We start from the raw sequence: 17,187 nt of genomic DNA, 5'->3' as shown, positions 1-17,187 counted from the left end.
GGCTGGTAGATGATGAATTTGTGGGATACCGGTAGTTATTGACATGAAGGATACTTCCATTGAGGGGAAAGCCTTCAATTTCCAATCCGACAAAAACACCAGACGGTTCCACGATCGGAATTACCAAATGCGCGGGATCCAAAGAAACCATGGATTCCTCTTCAATCTCCAGGAGGCAAGTGCAGTGCTTGTGCTCTAAGGGCGAGGGGTGCCTCAACTCCATGACTGACGAAGCTGTCCGTGAAGAATCCGTCGGCAAGATACGGATAGCAACGTGATAGGCCAAGAAGGAAGGCACTTGCCGTTCTCGTTCCTGCTTCTGCTCACTCTTGCTCATCATTGAGATGGAAGGAGACACGTCAAAGCACGAAGTGGAAGCCATCAGGCGTAAACGACTGATACTGTATCCGAGTCGCAACTTCCAAGTACCTTGTGTTGAGTTTTGCCCCGGGCCACAATCTGCAAATCAGCATTACAACTGAATGATGCCACTTGACTTAGTCACTACGTCGGATCAATCGTTTGGAAGGGAAGTTTGTCAAGTCTGCACTTGCCCTCGTCTTCAAGGCTCGACCGTTTGCTGCACTTGTCGCGATGACTCCTAACTGCTGGTCTTTTTGCACTCTTCATTTCTTCCAACTTGCGATGCGTTGTTGGGTATTGCTGTCGCCATCAGTGGAAATAAGACTGCCAACAGGTCGACGGAGAACAAACTTTCTGTTTCCAGCATCGTGGCGCGGCAGTTCAAGGCTTGCAGACATGAAGGGCACATGCCGCGTGGCTGTGTGGCTGTGGTGTGCACGAGGTGAACCCAGAATGACCTCGAATGGGGGTTAATAAGTGACCCCAAGTCAACAGATATTCAACACAGACAAGTGGCAGCGTGGTCGAGCGGTGTGGTGTGCTGAGCTCTCATTGCACTTGTGTACAGAGGGTTGTGCACCACATGCTTTGGAGCCCCCGCCCCCGAGGGGACGCCGATGACTCCCTCGCAACCGCCTACGACCGCCCACGACCGCTACAAACGTAGCCTAAGGTCCCCTGACGGCGGGGGGAACTCCAGGGAAGTACTTCTTGAGATGGCGTCTTCCGGCTATGCAAAATAGGGCTCTTCTACTCCCTTCCATCTCGCGTACGTCAGCCGTTCGATCCCTGCTCTTGGCACTTAATTTTTTGCAACTTTTTTGCACTTTTTGGTTCTGGGGCGAAGCAAACAGCCGCCATGCTTTCTTTTGCATGCATCATGAGATGAAGAAACGTTAACGATAATGAAGCTATCATGAGATCTTGGCATCGCTTAGCGTATAATTTTATGTCATGACTACCCTGGTTCGTCGTCGAAGTGTGGATGCATCGTGGACAACGACCATCCTTGCTCGTCCCCTGGTCCCTTCTTTCTCCCAAGCCTATCGCAACGTCACTTCCTTCGGCCATCACGTTCGCAGTGCAGTCGTCCTCACCGGACAAGGATTTGGACCCTGCAGCAAACGAAAGAAATATGTCCGTATGCTTCGACAACGATCGCTGGTCAAGTTCAATCCGTCTGTCCTGAAAGCTATGAAATGCAGCCCGGGCATGACTCCCGTATCTATGGCTCATCAATATCTTCAAGCATCCATTCTTCGGTGCGATAGGAGCTGCGATGGAAACTGGCCAGTGACCAGTCTCGCGAAAAGCATAGCAGCGGTTAGCAGCATCGCGTCGGTCTTTGCAACCTATACCAGCCGTCCCATTCTGCAGCCTGTAATTCATAATGAACGCGTTTGTTTCTTGCGATCCGAGAACGTCGCACTCTTGGTATATCAATGACCGACGGATTAGGCGCCCCGAACGGCGATGATGTTGGTGTTGATGTTAAACGACGGACTGAAAATTCACAAACAAGTAGAAAATGACGGCTACCTACTTGATTAAGGTTACCAATGTGCTACTGGTATGAGGTTGAGATCACGCAGTCTTGATTACTGGTACAAATTCTCGTGACCGCATCCAAAACTTTCTCAAACGAACGAACGAACGAACGGAGAACGCCACATTTGGAGCAAACGCAGCCATCGCGTCGTGGCTCACGATCACGTATCGCTCCTGCCCTCATCTCCAAACATGAGCCATGCAAAAATAAAAAATTTAAAAGATTGGAGGGACAAATATCTATCTAGGCAAGAACCACCGTGACTTTGCATCGACGCCCTCAATCTTTCAGTACCTAACGAAGCACCATCGTGATCTCAATTGCAGACACCCACCCACTAATCTCTGAAGCAACAAGAGAATACCGTAGGAAATTCAACAAGCATCCGCCCGTCGAGATTTCGGGTCACCCTTCGGGAGGACTCCCAGACCAGCTTCCCGCCAGTAGCGACTCACCTCCAACCGTACGACACTAGAGACAGCTGAGACGCCCCGACATCATCATCCCAGGCGACAGTACGATGTCGCAGCCCCGAAGAAACACCCCCATAATCCCCGTTTTCCTCCCCACAATCACCATCAGCGTCCCAACGCCAAGCAGTTCCTCCGGGTCAAGCTCGTCTGGTTTGGGGTCGACTTCGAGCTTCAGCGCTAGTGGAAGCAGCACTGGAAGTAGTGGGAAGAAGTAGCTGAGGGAAGAAGGGGGGGGGGGGGACAAAGGATGGATAGAAGAGGAATGGAGATTGTAGGAAAGGCTTGATCAGGGAGTAACGAGGGATTGCATTGCTGTAGGGACAAGTGGAATGGAAAACGAGGGGAAGCAGTTAATGGCTGTTCTACGTCCTGGGACGTTCTAGAGGGAAATGGGTAATACGTGAGGGTTGATGTGAGCTGCGAGGGAGAGAAAAAAAGAATAGGAAGGAGTATATTCAAGACCATGACAAAGGGAAAAAAAGGACCTATAGCTGCGAGGAAGAGGAGAGTCCAATAGTATATGGTGAGAGAGAGAAAGCTGGTGGTTTGGAGCCCGATACGGAGAATCTAAGGAAGTAGCTGCGTGGATACAAACTATCACGCCAGCATACAAAACAAAGACTCACAGAAAGGGAATACTTAACTTAGCACGCCCTCCAACAGCCTCAACATCTCTCAAGACCATCCCCTCTTTTCTTAGTCTCGTGAAAAGGGAGTGTCGTTTAAGCCCCTACCTCTCTCTACCTATCAAGCACACTTCATGACACTGACCAACCCAGCTTCTGCCTGGCTGGCGACCTCTTTTTGACAATGATTTCCTCTGTTATAGCCCTGATCGCAAATCTTGAACTGTTAAACCTGTAAGCCCCTGACTGACTTTCTAATTGCCCAGTGTCTACCTGCCTGCCTGGTGGGCGGTGGCTGGTGCCGGTTATGGTACCCCTGAACCCCCCCTGAATGTCCCCCCATCATTTAGACTATTTCGTTGACGTACACTAGGTATGTACACGTGTAGGTATGTACGTGCCGGCACATCCCCAACAAAAGAGCAAGAACCCACAAAAGTATCTCAAAATGGAACGATGGATGAGAAACAAGATTCCGTAGATCAACGGCATTCGAGAACCGAGAGAGAACCCCGTTTTCTCCTTTTTTTTCTTCTTTTTCCCAACCTTCCATGAGATGGTGATGATCGTCGTTGTTCGTCATCATCGTCGTCGGACGGACACAGGGGCACACAGTATTGTAGGTACGTACATACATGTACATCGATGCTTAAAATACTGTTAGTGCGGGACGCGTCTCTCCGTTTTCTTACAAGGGAATGACAGGGGATTTGCAAGGCATGCCACGTCCATTTACACGCTATAATTGGCTCAATGTACCTAACTTTGTTAACAACGAGTTAACAGAAAGGATCTGAACACCTGCACACAAATTTCCTTTATTCCGGCCTATGCAAAATCGCCAGAACCACCCAGAGCTTCCATAGTTGAGAACCTCTGTGAGTAAGTATCGAGCTAACAGAGCTGAAGGAGATTGATGTACAGGGAGCGTAAGCGGTAGATCAGCCCCCCCCCCCCCTCTCTTTGTGCCTTGGAAGATACCCCTGTACATTGTGCACTAACAGGATTACACTAAACAATCAGGGTAAACGAGGTAAGGTACAGGGGTCCAAACCGTTGTCGTCGTTCGGTCCAACCGGTTCAATCAAAACAATGAAACGACACAATGGGAAAAAAGGAAAAAAAACGTGCCTGCCACGTGCTAATGTGCCATTGAGTTGTGCCGCGTTGCCGGTTTACCGGTCTGTGCCTGGTTTTGCCGGTTTGTACGGTTGAACGTGAAGTTGAGGAGAGCGGAGTGACCGATTGTTTTGTCGAATAACCCTTGTTCTCTTCTGTTTGTGTATTATTACCTTGGTGAATCGTGTGATGGAAGGGTGACACGAAGCTGCCAGTGTCTGAGGCCAGCTACGCGGCTACACGTAGCGTGGACCTAGCTTTCTAGGTGACAACGATCAGGAGGATGACAGGTCGGTGCAATGAATCGGGAGAATATCAGTGAGGTGTGACAATGCTGTCCTTCGGAGCTCACCGCGCGAGGTATGCAACAGCTGTATACATCATTCTGTGAGGCGTTGGAAGATCAGCCAGCATGTAAACGTGTAACAAAGGTATAGAGTTTCAATGGTGCCCTGATGGAAGAAAAAATGAATGTCAGTGTTCACTAGAAGATATAGAAGGCTAGTATCAATCCTGCAGATAAAGTGTTTGCAAATAAGCGAATCCCTTCCAATTTCATTCAGTGATTAGATCATTAAGACAATAACAAAACATTCGTCGCTAAGTTCCCGTCGTTGAAGGCTAGGTCTTGGCTGTTGTTTCCAACTAGGCTTGTCCTTCAACCCCACTCTCCAGTGTGTCCTCTTTCCCTGATGCTTCTCTCAGTAGAGGTAGGATTGACGTGGTTTTCCTTTGCAAATCCAGCCCAATATACTCCGGTAAGCAAATTATCGTTATGATCATCCCTATGCTATTTCCTCCAATAATAATCCGTAAACAATTGTAAACTCCGCATAAAATGCCGCCAAAAAAAAGTACAAATTCTCCATGATGTGATGCCCAAAAAAAAAAAAAAAAAAAACCAAGGTTGAGGGGGTCGATCCGAACTATCGACGTCGGCCAGCATGTCGATAAAAATGCTTGAAAGTTACATGAAGCCAAATTAAGGGTATAATACGCCTGTTGGTGGATGATAGTCGCCGAATCGATGCTGAAAAGTGCTGCTGATAACGCCCGCTTTGACCGATAAATGCAAATGCGCCACTTCTTTCGTGTATGTGTGTGCTCCATGTCGATATCTCGACGGTAGGAAGGCGAAGTTGTTGAGGCACAGGTAGAAATGTTCATCGCCTGAATATGCTGAGCCACCAACTCTTGCGCCTCCGATCACTACGATCATCAGTCTTCTCTGCGTCGTCCTCCTCAAGGTCCAGACGGTACCGCACCACGCTCCCTCGGTCGTCCTCAAATCCAACATGCCTCTTGCTGGGAGGCACTACGCATTCTGGCACAATGTGACGCATGAACCATCCGCGCACGCCCCGGCTGGCAGCATCGATAGCCGCATATTCCATCCTCCTGGTAGAGTCGCTGGTCCAATAGTGTGTTGTCTGCGGTGGTAGGGGATGAACATGTGTCTGCGCGGACTCGTCCTCATTCACCTCGGCCTCGTCGATGGCATATTCGGGGTTCGAGGTGGTGAAGACAGGGAACTCAAAATACGTCACTGGCTGCTGAGACTGGGTTGGACGACACTGGTAAGACCGACGATGTGAGACGGTCTTGCCAGCTTTCCTGCTCGAGCGAGTGCCGGGGGTTGTGTCGGTTGAGGATCGTTGGACGGCTGGTCTTGAGCGCCGCTTGGCTGAAGTGGAAGGCGCCGAGAGGGTAGATGATAGGTGGCACGACGAGCGAGATTCTTTGCGTTGAATAGATGCGTAGCCGGAATCTTGGCGACGCATTTCCTGGATGGGCGGTGGAGGACGGTCCTCACTAAGAGTTTTTGAGAGAGGAGCATGGCAGACGATGGTGGTTTGTTGCGAGGTGACTTCGGGTTCATGAGATTCGATGTCGTTGAAGCTATGATATGTCTGGTTGGATACCATGCTCACACGGGAGTGCGGGCGGTCACAGGACAGCTGAGTAGCCATGGTGTGTATAGATGCTAATGTGTGACCTCTGTTGGAGCATAAAGCAGGCTGGGAACCCTCGAAGAGGTCCGGAGGCCACCCACGATAAATAAACAACGGTGCTGGAGCCGGACGGGGGTGGATGGGCCCTTTTTCTTAAAGCTTCGATCGTTGGCAGGGATTCCTAGAGGTATATTTGTCGGACTTGGGAAAGGGCACTTGTAGCACTTGTGAGCCCAAAAGTTGCGGTCAGCGATCGCGTGTTGGTCTGGGCCTTGTCTTGGATCCAGGAAGACAAGACGCCGGCGTATATTTGGGGCAGGATGACCGAAATCACCAGCAAAACCCTGGAAGCGTTCGCAGCAGGGAAGCCTGGGGATGGGCGAATGAGCTTGCTGAATTGGAGAGGGAGCCACTTGTGACAACAAGGCCAAAAGTCCCATTGGCAGAAAGGGGCAGCGTGTGAACAGGAAGGTCTGCCGGGGAAGCGCGTTAGCGGGATGCAGCCGACCCTGGACTGCAGCAGAAAAGCAACCTCTCTTGGGGACCCCCAGTTTGAAGTAGCCAAGACGAAAAGAAATTAATTCGAGAAGGCGGCTGGAAATTTTTCACTTGTAAAGCTGGGGGAGCACTGATCGAGGTTCGGCCCGTCCAAGCGGATGGTCCTCCGGGCTCCAAAAAGGCAAAAAGGAAGGCTCCGTCGACGTAACGGCTGGCGGTTCTAGCGGTTCTATCTATCCTAGCGGTTAGAGATGAGATTACCTCTACCTACGAGGGGTCGGGAGCTGTTGGTGATTGTGTATCGGTTAATGTCCACTTTGCTTATCCGTTCGTCGACGTTCTGCTGATCGGGAACGTCAGTCAGTCAGTCCACAGTCAGTGATGGTGACGTTGTGGGCGAATTCCACCAGTTCCATCCGGTGACCGAGGCGCGAATCGCAGCTTGGACGATTTGGGTATCGCGGGTGCATCTGTTGAGCAACAGTCGACGATGGGATTGGATCCCAAGAGGCGGTCAGGCCGCAGAGAGACAGGGCCTTGAGCGTTGTCTCGACAGGGAGTCGGACAAGCCCGGGTCGGTCGGTCGGCCAGGGCCTTTTCTTAGGTCTTGAAAGTGAGTTGCAATGCCCGTTGCAATGCACGTTGAGTGCCGGGAGCGGAGAGCGGGGCGGCCGGTGGAGCTCGTGAACGGAGCCGGAGGTCCAATGGCCGCTGTGATTTGTCCACTCGTCCGTAGAGCTATCTGCTCACTCGATCGAACTGCTGCAGTACCCCTCGATGCTGCAAGAGAACTGCAAAAAAACTGCAAGGGCGCTGACCTCGCGGGGGAAAAAAAAAAGATCGCAAAAATTTTCGGGGATGTTTGTGAGTCAGACCGTGGGGTTGAAATTATCCAACTCTGCTGCACGTCGCCAATAAAATAAAGATAGCTGTTTCGATTATGCAGAGAAAAGAGGCTGGGGAAATGGAAAATCTTTGACATCAACGTTAGGGAGCGGTTAATGGAAAAGGAAAAGACTGAGAGTGTGGGGAATTGCCACGAGCTCGCCGTTTATCACGTTGTCCAGCAATGTGAGCAATGGTGCAATGGGAAGGGCGCCGTTAGCGGTGAACTCGAGTGAACTCGTGAGGGCGGGTGGATGGTGGGCTGTCTGCTCTTCTAAAATGGAAATATTGACTCGGAAAACTTCTCAGCATCACAAACCAAGGCGGGTTAGGTTGCAGCCAAGACGCATGGGAAATGTCTGTGATATTGCGCCATCCGATGTCGCTGGCTTTTGTTCATTTGAATTTTCGTGGGTGCCAGTGATTGCACCTGCATTGTTTTAGACAATATGCAGTGACCACTGTGGTGTGTAGCAGGGGCGGCCCGTGAGTCCGTCTTGTTTATCTCAAACAGAAAAAGAGGTTGAAGGATGAAGCGTCAGGACGGGGTGGACGGGCTGGTGATGCCATCATTGGGAACGCAAACAGGGTCCGGAGGTTTCAGCGCTACCACGGTCGTCGCCGGGAATCGCTGTCAGATGCAAATCGAGAGAGATGGATGCCCTGTCATTATCTGGGAGCAATAATGGCATTTCTATGAGGGACGCTGCACATCTCAAATGCCGACCCGAGCGACGTCGCGAAGCAACCTTTTCACGTGAAGCGACCCTGCTGGCATTCCCGTATCCATCACGGAAACTGGCATGGAAGTTTGTCATGGTGTGACTTGGTGTACCTTGATGGTGATGACTTTCACATGTCGGATTGTGCCGAATGTCGCACTTCAGCAGGTTGGGGGGTACCTAGTGTGGTTGTTGTCTCTCGAGGTTGCACAGCCAGTCTGAGGGGAAGCCCCGCGGCTCCAAGACGGGAGTCAAGGAGTTGAGTGCCCGAGGAGTCCAGGTCCAGGCGGGCTGAAAAGAGGATGGAATGGATTCAACGTCACGAGCTCAAGTGGCACGACGGGGCAAGTGCCCGCCCTGCTCTGCACCTCGAGCCTGTGAGTTGTCGGTGTCTAACAGCTGCCCAAAGCTGATCTGCTGTTTCAATCACGACAGATCCTCAAAGTCGTTGTCCAGGAGGTTCGGCAAGCGCACACGCGTTTTCATGAAGAAATGCTTCTCTCCAGTCAATGTTCACAGACTGTCAGTGTGTCGTGACTGCCCCTGCAGAGTCCGAGCCTGCTGTGCCTGCCGTCCCTTTTGCCTAAGCAACCAATCGGAGACCGGAAGTTCTTCCGGCTCGCTTACCCGGTTCATCCAATCACCGTGAGGCATGTGACAAGTTTGGGTATCTCATCGTTTGCCAAGTCTGCCATCTGTTGGCGGTTGCATGCCATTCGTTATCAGCTCCAGGACGCTTCCACCTGTGCGGTCCTTTAGCCTTCCTTCTTGCATTTCAATTCTGTTCACGGCACACTCAACTTTAACCTTCGGTTCTCTCAGTCTGTTCAATACTGTCACTCCTTTGTCTCTTCATTCGTCTCACCGTGTGGCCGTATGCTACTTTGATCAAGCTCGTCGAACCATGTCTGAAGCCACCGGAAGACGATCCGCTCCCGTCCGGTCAAAGAACAGGCCGAGACCTTTGTCCATTGTCCATTGTTCATAATGGCCTTGTTAGGCTGTCCACGCTCCCGCCGAAGGAGAATGTGCTTGTCTATTCATTTCAATCCGATGAGGATTATAAGACAGCCATCGCCATGACACCACGAACAGACTTTGCTGGGCCATCAACAATTCAACGACTTGGAGACAAGTGCTTGCAAGCTGCGAGTAAATACCTACCACTTTCCACCACTTTTCGTTACTTCACTCGAGTGCGACAAGCGACGGCCTGAAACAGTACTACCAACTTCGTCGAAAATCACTCACCATGTCTGAAATGCATCCTGACCCTCCTGCCATCCTGCATGGGGCTGTGAAGGATATCGTTTGCAACTTGGAGAAGCAGCTGAAGGTACAGCAAGAGAAACTACGAGTCCTATACAAGGAGTGGAACTTCTGGGAGGCTGCCGGCGCTCTTCTTGACTTTGACTTACTTGAGGTTAGCGACTTCAAGATAGATGAGTTACAAAAACAGCTGATCGAAGCTCAAATAGAGCAGCTAACATTAGAAAACGACTTGTCGCAGATGACGGAGTTCGCCCGCCAAGTCTTCAGCCAGCAAGGCTTGGGCTTCAAGACCCCCTCGATTCCCATTCCCATCCCGTCTGCTAACTTGTTCCCCCTATCAGCCGAGTATTCACATCCTTCACCACCACCAAAGTCGTATGGACAGCAAATGGCACAACGCCGACAGGACGATTTCCGCTATTACCTCGAACACCCGGAGATGCTGGCGGTTATGCCGGGACAAGTATCGCCTACGGTTACTAACATGAACAATGCATCAGTGCTTGATCCCCAAGTAACCCTTGTCCAATCTCAAAACCCCCATTTCCCTTACCACAAACCCGTTAATCGCCCTCCAGCGCCTTCCCACACAAGAAGGCTATCAGTCAAGATTGTACATCCCCCATCAACATCTACCACTCCCGAGGTACGTACTAACAACCTCCCCCCTCAAAATGACCTCTTCTTCCTTAGGCGTATGACTGCCTACCGCAATTCTCGGTACGGCTCACAAAAGGGAATCCACCCTACCGATGGTAAGCGCAATTACGAGTTTGACCCCCACTTTTGGGAGAAGAAAGAAAACTGGGACGGGACAGATGATTTCTGGTTCAAGCCCTCGACGCGGAAGAGGGGGAGAATGAATGATGAGGACAAGGCTCTTTCGCCTTGTTCGGTGCCGAGGAAGAGAGTTAAGAGTGCTGGGGGAGAGTAAGCGTGAGGTGAATTTAGGGATGATATGGTAATACAGTGCGTAGAGGCGTGTGGAGAAGCAGATGCTTGTGAGTAAGTGGTAGATTTTCTTACTGACCAAAGCTAAAGACTTACAGCATAGATCATAAAGGGCAAATAGATTGATTACTCATTGATGATTGAGCCTGAGATGCAATGCTGTGATGTACTCCTATTTCTAAGGCATTCCTATTTCTAATGTGACGTTACATGATGCCGTTCTCTTTAAACTCCTTCCTCTCAACACCCTTTCTCTCGAGCGAGCCTTCATAAATCTTCGGCCCATGGATATCATTTTGCCACGCACCTTTTCCTTATAGGTAGAAATACCTAACTGTGTTGGATTCTTCTTCATCTTCTTCACTTTCGGTCAAGTCCACTTAGCTGGGCTTGAATAAATAAGTCAGCTAGAACACCTGACTTAGCCGTGAACAGCTCTTTGAACTTGGCGGTAACTTTGCTGTGTTTTTGGCACTATATTGATGCCCCTCGAGTCCTTTCGACACTTGTGGTCAGCATGGGGCTTCGACAAGTCAAGACTAGGTGGTCACCGTGAACAATGGAATTATTCTATATACACGGGAGTATAATTAAACCTATTGAGGAGCTATGTATTCTAGCCATCTGGAAAGATGACTGAGCCGTGAATGCTGTTCGGAAGATGAGCGGCGTGAAGATGAACATCACTTGTCTTCAGCAACAATGTTTCACCTGGTAATCGCGCCGGCCAGGTCCTTCATTTCCAAGCTAAGACAGGCCAAACATCCCGGCTACAATACAACGAGGGGAATCGAACATCGTCTTCCAGAACAATGCCCGTCTTCTAGAATAACTCAACTGTGTTCACTTGAAACCCGGAAACAACGCCCTTGTTCTACTGGTCCCGGGGATGCAGCCCTCCCGCTCCGAAACAAAGGCACCTTGAGAAGCCGGACACGAGTGCTGTTTCGCGTTGTTCTTTGTTGTTCGGAAGCACGATCCGACAATCGTTCATATAACAAGATTAATGTGTGGATGAACAAGATAGATGATACCCAACTGAGAGGAGAACGACTGCCGTATAATGAATTCAACAACGACGTTCAAGATGCAATCACTCGACTATAAATACCTCTAGACAATGCCGCTCCCTCCGAAGCGAATTCATTTCTTTTCTCGACAACAAAAGCGTCAAGAACACTCAAGACAACGACTCACAACGACAAACATCATGCAATCAACCAACTCCTCCTCATCGAGCAAGTCCAGCATGGACTCACCCCTCGAAGTGCCTCTCCTCCCCCACGAGCGCCTTCAACCCCCTTCATCGCCGCACCCTACGCCCCTACGCCCAGCCCGCCACTTGCCTCTTGACTCTGATAACTCAAGCGACTCCAAGTCTTCAGGATCGTTCTCCTTCCCCGACATGAAACAATCTGACAGACCCAGCTCTTCAAGCTACGACAGCAACGAGACCATCGGCATCCCTCTTCTCCCCCACGAGCAGCTCACCTCGCCCTGGGCCTCCATGTCATCCATGGGATCCCCCTCATCATCATCGACTTCGACGACGAAGAGGACACGCATGCATAAAAACAAGCATCATCGTCCCGACCCCCTTCTCCTCGAGCGAGTGCAGCATGCACAATATGCGCCTATGCTGGAGCCTGAAACCCAGTATGAACAAGGTTCGTGGTTCCCCCCCTCCTCCTCCTCCCCCTCCTACTCTCCCACTGGTACTACTACCACCATCCTTCCACCTGACCACCAGCGCCACCGTGGAGAGTTCTGTGCCTCGCCCGAGCCAATGACTCCCGCCGAAGAACAGGTACGTCGTTCACTCCGTCCGTTGTTTGACATGGAAATTTTCGGTAACAAAGCGAGTGATCAAGGATTCGGTGCCTGCGCCAACAATGAAAGCGAGACGGACATCATCGCCAGCCTTGAAGAAGGGTACTTGCCACCCGCACGGAAGACTGAGACCCATGACGAGGAAGAGTGCACACTGAAGAGGAGTGAGAGTCTTGTTTCGTTCAAGGATCTCCATATTCCTGAACCAAAGGCTCCGGCTTCGATGGCGATCACGACTCTCAAGAGGCGAGTGACTGATGCCTGTGAAACTGCTACCGACTTGGTTAAAGGCTCCCGGGCGGCGGCTACGACCAGTGCTTTTGTAGGGGATGTTTTCGAATACCTGATCAAGAAGGGCTTTTAGCGGAGAGCGTTAGGTGGCAAGTAGCCATATTTTCTTGCTTTGTTCTATGTTTCTCATTTCATGTTCTGGTAGAAGAACCACTGTACAGCTGTGTTCTCGACTTACCAAACCGTGGATAAATGTGAGATTTTAATCTGGTTGTTAGTTTTTCATCATCACCACATTAGGAAAAAATAAAACAACAGACTTCTGATTTGTCAACGTGTTTCTCCATGTTTCCTCGTGATGTGATTTCCCTATGCAATATCAGGCGTTTGTCGGCAATGTTGTCCCATGACCTCGAAGGGAACTAGCCCAAAGCTTGGCCCCCTCCATTCCGAAAAACTTTCCCATCATTGTTCGTCTGTATCCGTGCTATTGCTCCGCCATATGACATGTCGTATCGATGCGCATGTGGCGTTTGTCTTCGATAGAGTAGCAACGCTAGTTTGATGTACACTATGCTTGAAACGCGGCCGTCCTGTTACACCGTTTTGTTAGACTTCACCCTTTTGATGGCCGCCTTGGAGCCGCAGAAGCATGCCTGGGCTGTAGTTAAATAATGATCAACCAAGCATTCACCTTGCAAGTTCTGAGTCCCAAGGGACTATGTAGGTCTCACGTTTCCCGGCCGGCAGGCTCCCGATGCTCTTATGAACGCGTGCTTGCCATGGGGTCAATGTGTTACCCGGTCTTATCCATGTACGACGGAACCCGATATTAAAAGATTTATGCAGTTGGCCGTAGTAGGGAACTTATCCCGACCGCACTTGGATACTCCTGTTAATGGAGCTAGGAGAGGGCGAGGATTGGAAACGGGTACGTACGTATGGAGTTCAGGTCAACCTCCGACGATGGAAAGTGGGAGACGGGGAGTGGTGTGTCCAGGTGATAAGGCATAGCAGTGTTGCCTTTATTGCATCCCTATATCCTCGTCTTTCCGTTATATTTGCGTGATCACATCCATTCTCATCTTGCGTACTATTGGGGCGCTGTAAGCAGCACATGGTCATCAAATTTCTTTACTGGGGGACAGGACATACCGTAAGCACGCTTCCCACCGCATGTCGCCACCATCTATCCATGATGACCCCTCAATAAATGCATCAGTATCACCGAAGTAACCAACATTGTGGGACTGGACTGCTCCTCGATCCGTCTGAAAGGCTTCTTCGAAAAACAGAAGCGTTTCGACGCGGTTACCTCCAGCTTGGTCTTGTACCAGTCGAGACCCATGCAATCAATGCGTGTACCTCTAGACCACTGCCACCAGGCAATCAGAGGACACAAACAAGCAAACGCAATGAACTACTCCCAACAGCACCAGTATTTGACCAACAACACTTCTTCGGCGCAAGAGACTCGCATTCTTACCACCTTTCCAGTCGAGGGCCTTCCGGAGCCGCGCGTCGAAGAGCTCCGCCGAGATGAAGTTCTTTATCCACCCTCCGCTCCGGGCGACTTTCCTTTCCACCTGCGCATCCCTCTTCTGACCCAACTAAACAGATGGTTCTGCTGTCAATGTGCAACCAGAGCGATCCATTCCCTGCAGAGCGATGAATACAGAGGCCTCGACAAGATCGGCATGGTGAACAACAAAACGTTTGATCGCTGTCACGACCCTGCCTGCTCTCATATTCAATGCGCCAACTGTGCCCTCGGACCTGGATTTGGCGGTCTCTTATTATTCAACAGCTTGCTCCCTCCCGGAGGGGGTAGGGGAGTCCATATGCAGGGACCAACCGTTGTTCGAACCGTTGCCGGCCTACATGCTCATCCTTTCCATATCGACCCATGCCATTGGGAATGCGCCTGCCGTGAGTGGATAAGCAATGTGTTTGATTCCCGTTGCACGATGCACCTGACAAGGTGTGCGAATCCGCGCTGTCAGTTTCGAAACCGAAGAGACGTGGGAGTGTTGAGGGCGGATAGCGTGGTGCTGAATCGGTATGGACAACGGTTGGGTACGGCGGATCAGCGAGTTGTCGAGAGAAATGGCCCATGGATGGTGCAGAGACAAGGTTTGAGCATGGTACCTGAGAGGAGTCAGAGAGATAAAGGAAAGGGGGTAGTACATCCGGGACATCCACCGCCGGCACCAACCGGACCACCCACCGCGGTGTTGCTAGATGTGTTTAGACCAGGAACAGCTGGGTACGCGGGCGATGAGATGGATATTTGTGATGATGAGGCTGAGAAAATACCGGTGTGGAAGCCAGGATGTCCGGCGCCGAGGTACAGACGCAGACGAGCGCCGCCGCCGCCACCACCACTCGATAAACCAGAGGAAGTTGCCAGGTATCTGTCAGAATATTTGGCCAGCATTCCACGTGGATCTCCTCAGCCTATGTTAATGGCCAGCGCGGCTAGAGGAGACTTGTCGCGACCGGGGTTGGTGCTGATGAGTGGAAGAAGAGACGACAACGAAAGTCGAAGTCCATTTCAGGGAGCAGGGTTCAGCCATCCTCCTAGAGCAGGTCACCATTCTGGACATCGCCCACTGTCGGTCGGGGCAACTGCAACCATGCCGTCGACATCAACGAGGTCTTTTGGGGTTTCGGGTGCCAGTGACGGCCGGATAAGCAATGGGTGGCATCGGATGTAATGGGAAGAAACTCTCCAGAGAATTGTTTGCATGGAGAGGCCAGAAATCCAATCATAGAAAGAGGTGAATCAAGTTTGGGTTCCGAATTTCCAAAAAAAAAAAAAAAAAAAAAAAAAAAATGGCAGGCTTCCTGGAGAGAAAGAGCGACCAAATGTCAGGATAATGGAGGCTTGAGCAGCTGGACAAGAGCAGACGGAGCGACCGCTTTATGCACCCGCTTCAACGTCTTGTCCTGCACTGCATTTCCCCGCATTCCTGGTACCAACTGCTACGAAGACACAATCACGACAGGCAGGTAATACCCTCAGGTTCGCATTGTGTGGGAATCATAAGAAGTACCTGGTAGTTAGTGCCCGATAGAGTCGAAAAATATCGAACACTGCGATCTCACCAACATTTTTCTTTCTTTTGAAACCCTAATGGGGACGCAGTGATGCCCTCACACAGTCCTTACTCCCTCTCCTTACCCCCGGTTTTCCCACACAAGTCTCTAACCATCCAAACATTTCCCTCCACCTCTCCCCCCTCAAAAACTCTGAACCCTACCTTTTCATAGAACTTCACCACCTTCTTATTCTCCCCGGCCACCCCCAAATTCACTCCCCTTCCATAATCCGCTCCACTCGTCCTTACAGCCTCAACAAACCGGTCAATCATTTTCCTCCCCCACCCCTTCCCCTGCCACTCATCCAACAAATCAATATGCAACATGGCCCTCCACGTTTCCACCATCTCCTTCTTCCTCGCTTCCGCGGGTCCGCCCTCCGGCCCTGACAAGACCAGCCATTGCGGGTTATACGCAAGTTGAGCTAGACACACCGGATTCAACCTTTGAGCAGCAGCAGCAGCTTCTTTCGTTTTACCACCGGAAGATGGAAGGAACCAGCTCTCGAGTGTGTCCAGTTGCTTGGGCGGGGGAACGTCGATGAGACCTTGGGGGGATTGCAGCACTTCCTTGATGTAGCGGGGGTAACAAGCAGCGAAGGCGTGGACGTCGGGGGTGCCGATTACGTAGCCTACTACTTTCCCATCTTTTCCGTCTTTGGAGGAGGAAGAGAAGTCGGTGTTGGTGTTGGTATCGGTGTCGTCGACCAGAACGAAACAGGTCTGTGGAGAGAGATGGGTGAATTGGACACACCAGATGTAGGGGGACATGCGGGCGGTGACAGGGTCAGCGGCGACGGTTGGGGACTGGGTTGCGTGGCACTGGGGTGGTTTTGGAGTTAGTAATTTGTTCTTAGGTAGGTTGGTGGATGTACATGATCTTGTGCTGTGAGGGATGTGGTAGAAAGGAGGGATGAGTAACTGAGCAGTGTTGCATGGTCAAGTGAGGTGCTTCAGGTTGGCACTTACAATGTGCATGCAAGCCTCAGTATCTCTTGGCTCAAAAGGGCGAATGAAGGGCATGATGTTTGCGGTTGAGGATTAGCTGAGTTGTTGATGCGAGGAAGTGGTCGACGACGCTTGTTATCTTGGGGTATTTCTTCTTTTTTTATATCTTAGCTTACGTCCAGATGGTGAGAAGAAAGAAGCAGAAGAGCGAGCAGGTGAGGGGTTGGTTACCTTGAATAGTACAAACATTGTAGATGAGGTTTCTCCGAAGTTTAACCCATTGCTTGTTCGCGGTCTGGTCAAGTCCGAGACTTATCCCGGAGTAACGAAGTCTGTGGGAAAACTTCGGGAGACTTGGGATATTCGGGCCGTGTCTCCCTCTTAGTGCAAGTGCTACCGATTTGATATCTCCACGCGGGTCAGCTCAACTCCTCCAGTCTGGAACGACGAAAAGCAGCCAGTATACCCGAGGGCTTCTGGGCGCCAAGCGTCCTTTGTCCCCCTCTTTGCACACCCAGAAGCCTTCGGGTAATCTCACCCAGCTGCTCTCGAACTTGGGTCTTGAACAGAAGTTGGTATATTTCCTATTACCTAAGAACCTCCCAAAAGCACAGTGCTGGGAACCACCTCCCCGCCTACCGCCGGCATCCAGCCGTATCCGTACACC

At 50.9% G+C, this 17,187-nt stretch overlaps 8 protein-coding genes across 8 annotated transcripts; 6 read left to right on the top strand and 2 right to left on the bottom strand.

Annotated features, from left to right (window-relative positions):
* Positions 1-2,310: 2,310 nt before the first annotated feature.
* Positions 2,311-2,603, top strand: NEUTE1DRAFT_118124 (uncharacterized protein; the record flags this gene model as incomplete). Its single annotated transcript, XM_009855952.1, has 1 exon — positions 2,311-2,603. The coding sequence occupies one exon, from the start codon at positions 2,433-2,435 to the stop codon at positions 2,598-2,600; it is 168 nt and encodes a 55-aa protein (XP_009854254.1).
* Positions 2,604-5,287: 2,684 nt separating this feature from the next.
* On the bottom strand, positions 5,288-6,100 carry NEUTE1DRAFT_124564 (uncharacterized protein; the record flags this gene model as incomplete). Its single annotated transcript, XM_009855951.1, has 1 exon — positions 5,288-6,100. The coding sequence occupies one exon, from the start codon at positions 6,098-6,100 to the stop codon at positions 5,294-5,296; it is 807 nt and encodes a 268-aa protein (XP_009854253.1).
* Positions 6,101-6,981: 881 nt separating this feature from the next.
* NEUTE1DRAFT_48789 (uncharacterized protein) lies at positions 6,982-7,701 on the top strand (the record flags this gene model as incomplete). The annotated part of the gene is made up of 2 exons (XM_009855525.1): positions 6,982-7,158; positions 7,576-7,701. Coding segments are annotated over 2 exons (303 nt in total), but the record flags the coding sequence as incomplete, so codon positions are not given.
* A 1,738-nt stretch (positions 7,702-9,439) lies between these two features.
* NEUTE1DRAFT_49555 (uncharacterized protein) lies at positions 9,440-10,393 on the top strand (the record flags this gene model as incomplete). Its single annotated transcript, XM_009855569.1, has 1 exon — positions 9,440-10,393. One exon carries the CDS (start codon positions 9,440-9,442, stop codon positions 10,391-10,393), a length of 954 nt encoding a protein of 317 aa, XP_009853871.1.
* A 1,227-nt stretch (positions 10,394-11,620) lies between these two features.
* On the top strand, positions 11,621-12,604 carry NEUTE1DRAFT_140603 (uncharacterized protein; the record flags this gene model as incomplete). Its single annotated transcript, XM_009855950.1, has 1 exon — positions 11,621-12,604. One exon carries the CDS (start codon positions 11,621-11,623, stop codon positions 12,602-12,604), a length of 984 nt encoding a protein of 327 aa, XP_009854252.1.
* Positions 12,605-13,042: 438 nt separating this feature from the next.
* NEUTE1DRAFT_118122 (uncharacterized protein) lies at positions 13,043-13,332 on the top strand (the record flags this gene model as incomplete). Its single annotated transcript, XM_009855949.1, has 1 exon — positions 13,043-13,332. The coding sequence occupies one exon, from the start codon at positions 13,146-13,148 to the stop codon at positions 13,305-13,307; it is 162 nt and encodes a 53-aa protein (XP_009854251.1).
* Positions 13,333-13,886: 554 nt separating this feature from the next.
* NEUTE1DRAFT_103735 (uncharacterized protein) lies at positions 13,887-15,188 on the top strand (the record flags this gene model as incomplete). The annotated part of the gene is made up of 2 exons (XM_009855948.1): positions 13,887-14,452; positions 14,507-15,188. The coding sequence occupies 2 exons, from the start codon at positions 13,887-13,889 to the stop codon at positions 15,186-15,188; spliced, it is 1,248 nt and encodes a 415-aa protein (XP_009854250.1).
* A 450-nt stretch (positions 15,189-15,638) lies between these two features.
* NEUTE1DRAFT_49845 (uncharacterized protein) lies at positions 15,639-16,595 on the bottom strand (the record flags this gene model as incomplete). The annotated part of the gene is made up of 2 exons (XM_009855586.1): positions 15,639-16,394; positions 16,542-16,595. 2 exons carry the CDS (start codon positions 16,593-16,595, stop codon positions 15,639-15,641), a joined length of 810 nt encoding a protein of 269 aa, XP_009853888.1.
* Between the last annotated feature and the right edge of the window lie 592 nt (positions 16,596-17,187).

This window comes from Neurospora tetrasperma, assembly GCF_000213175.1.
Source record: "Neurospora tetrasperma FGSC 2508 unplaced genomic scaffold NEUTE1scaffold_6, whole genome shotgun sequence".
NCBI classification, from domain to species: Eukaryota; Fungi; Ascomycota; class Sordariomycetes; order Sordariales; family Sordariaceae; genus Neurospora; species Neurospora tetrasperma.
The sequence above is the reverse complement of the archived record's forward strand: the minus strand, read 5'-3'. Positions and strand labels throughout refer to the sequence as shown.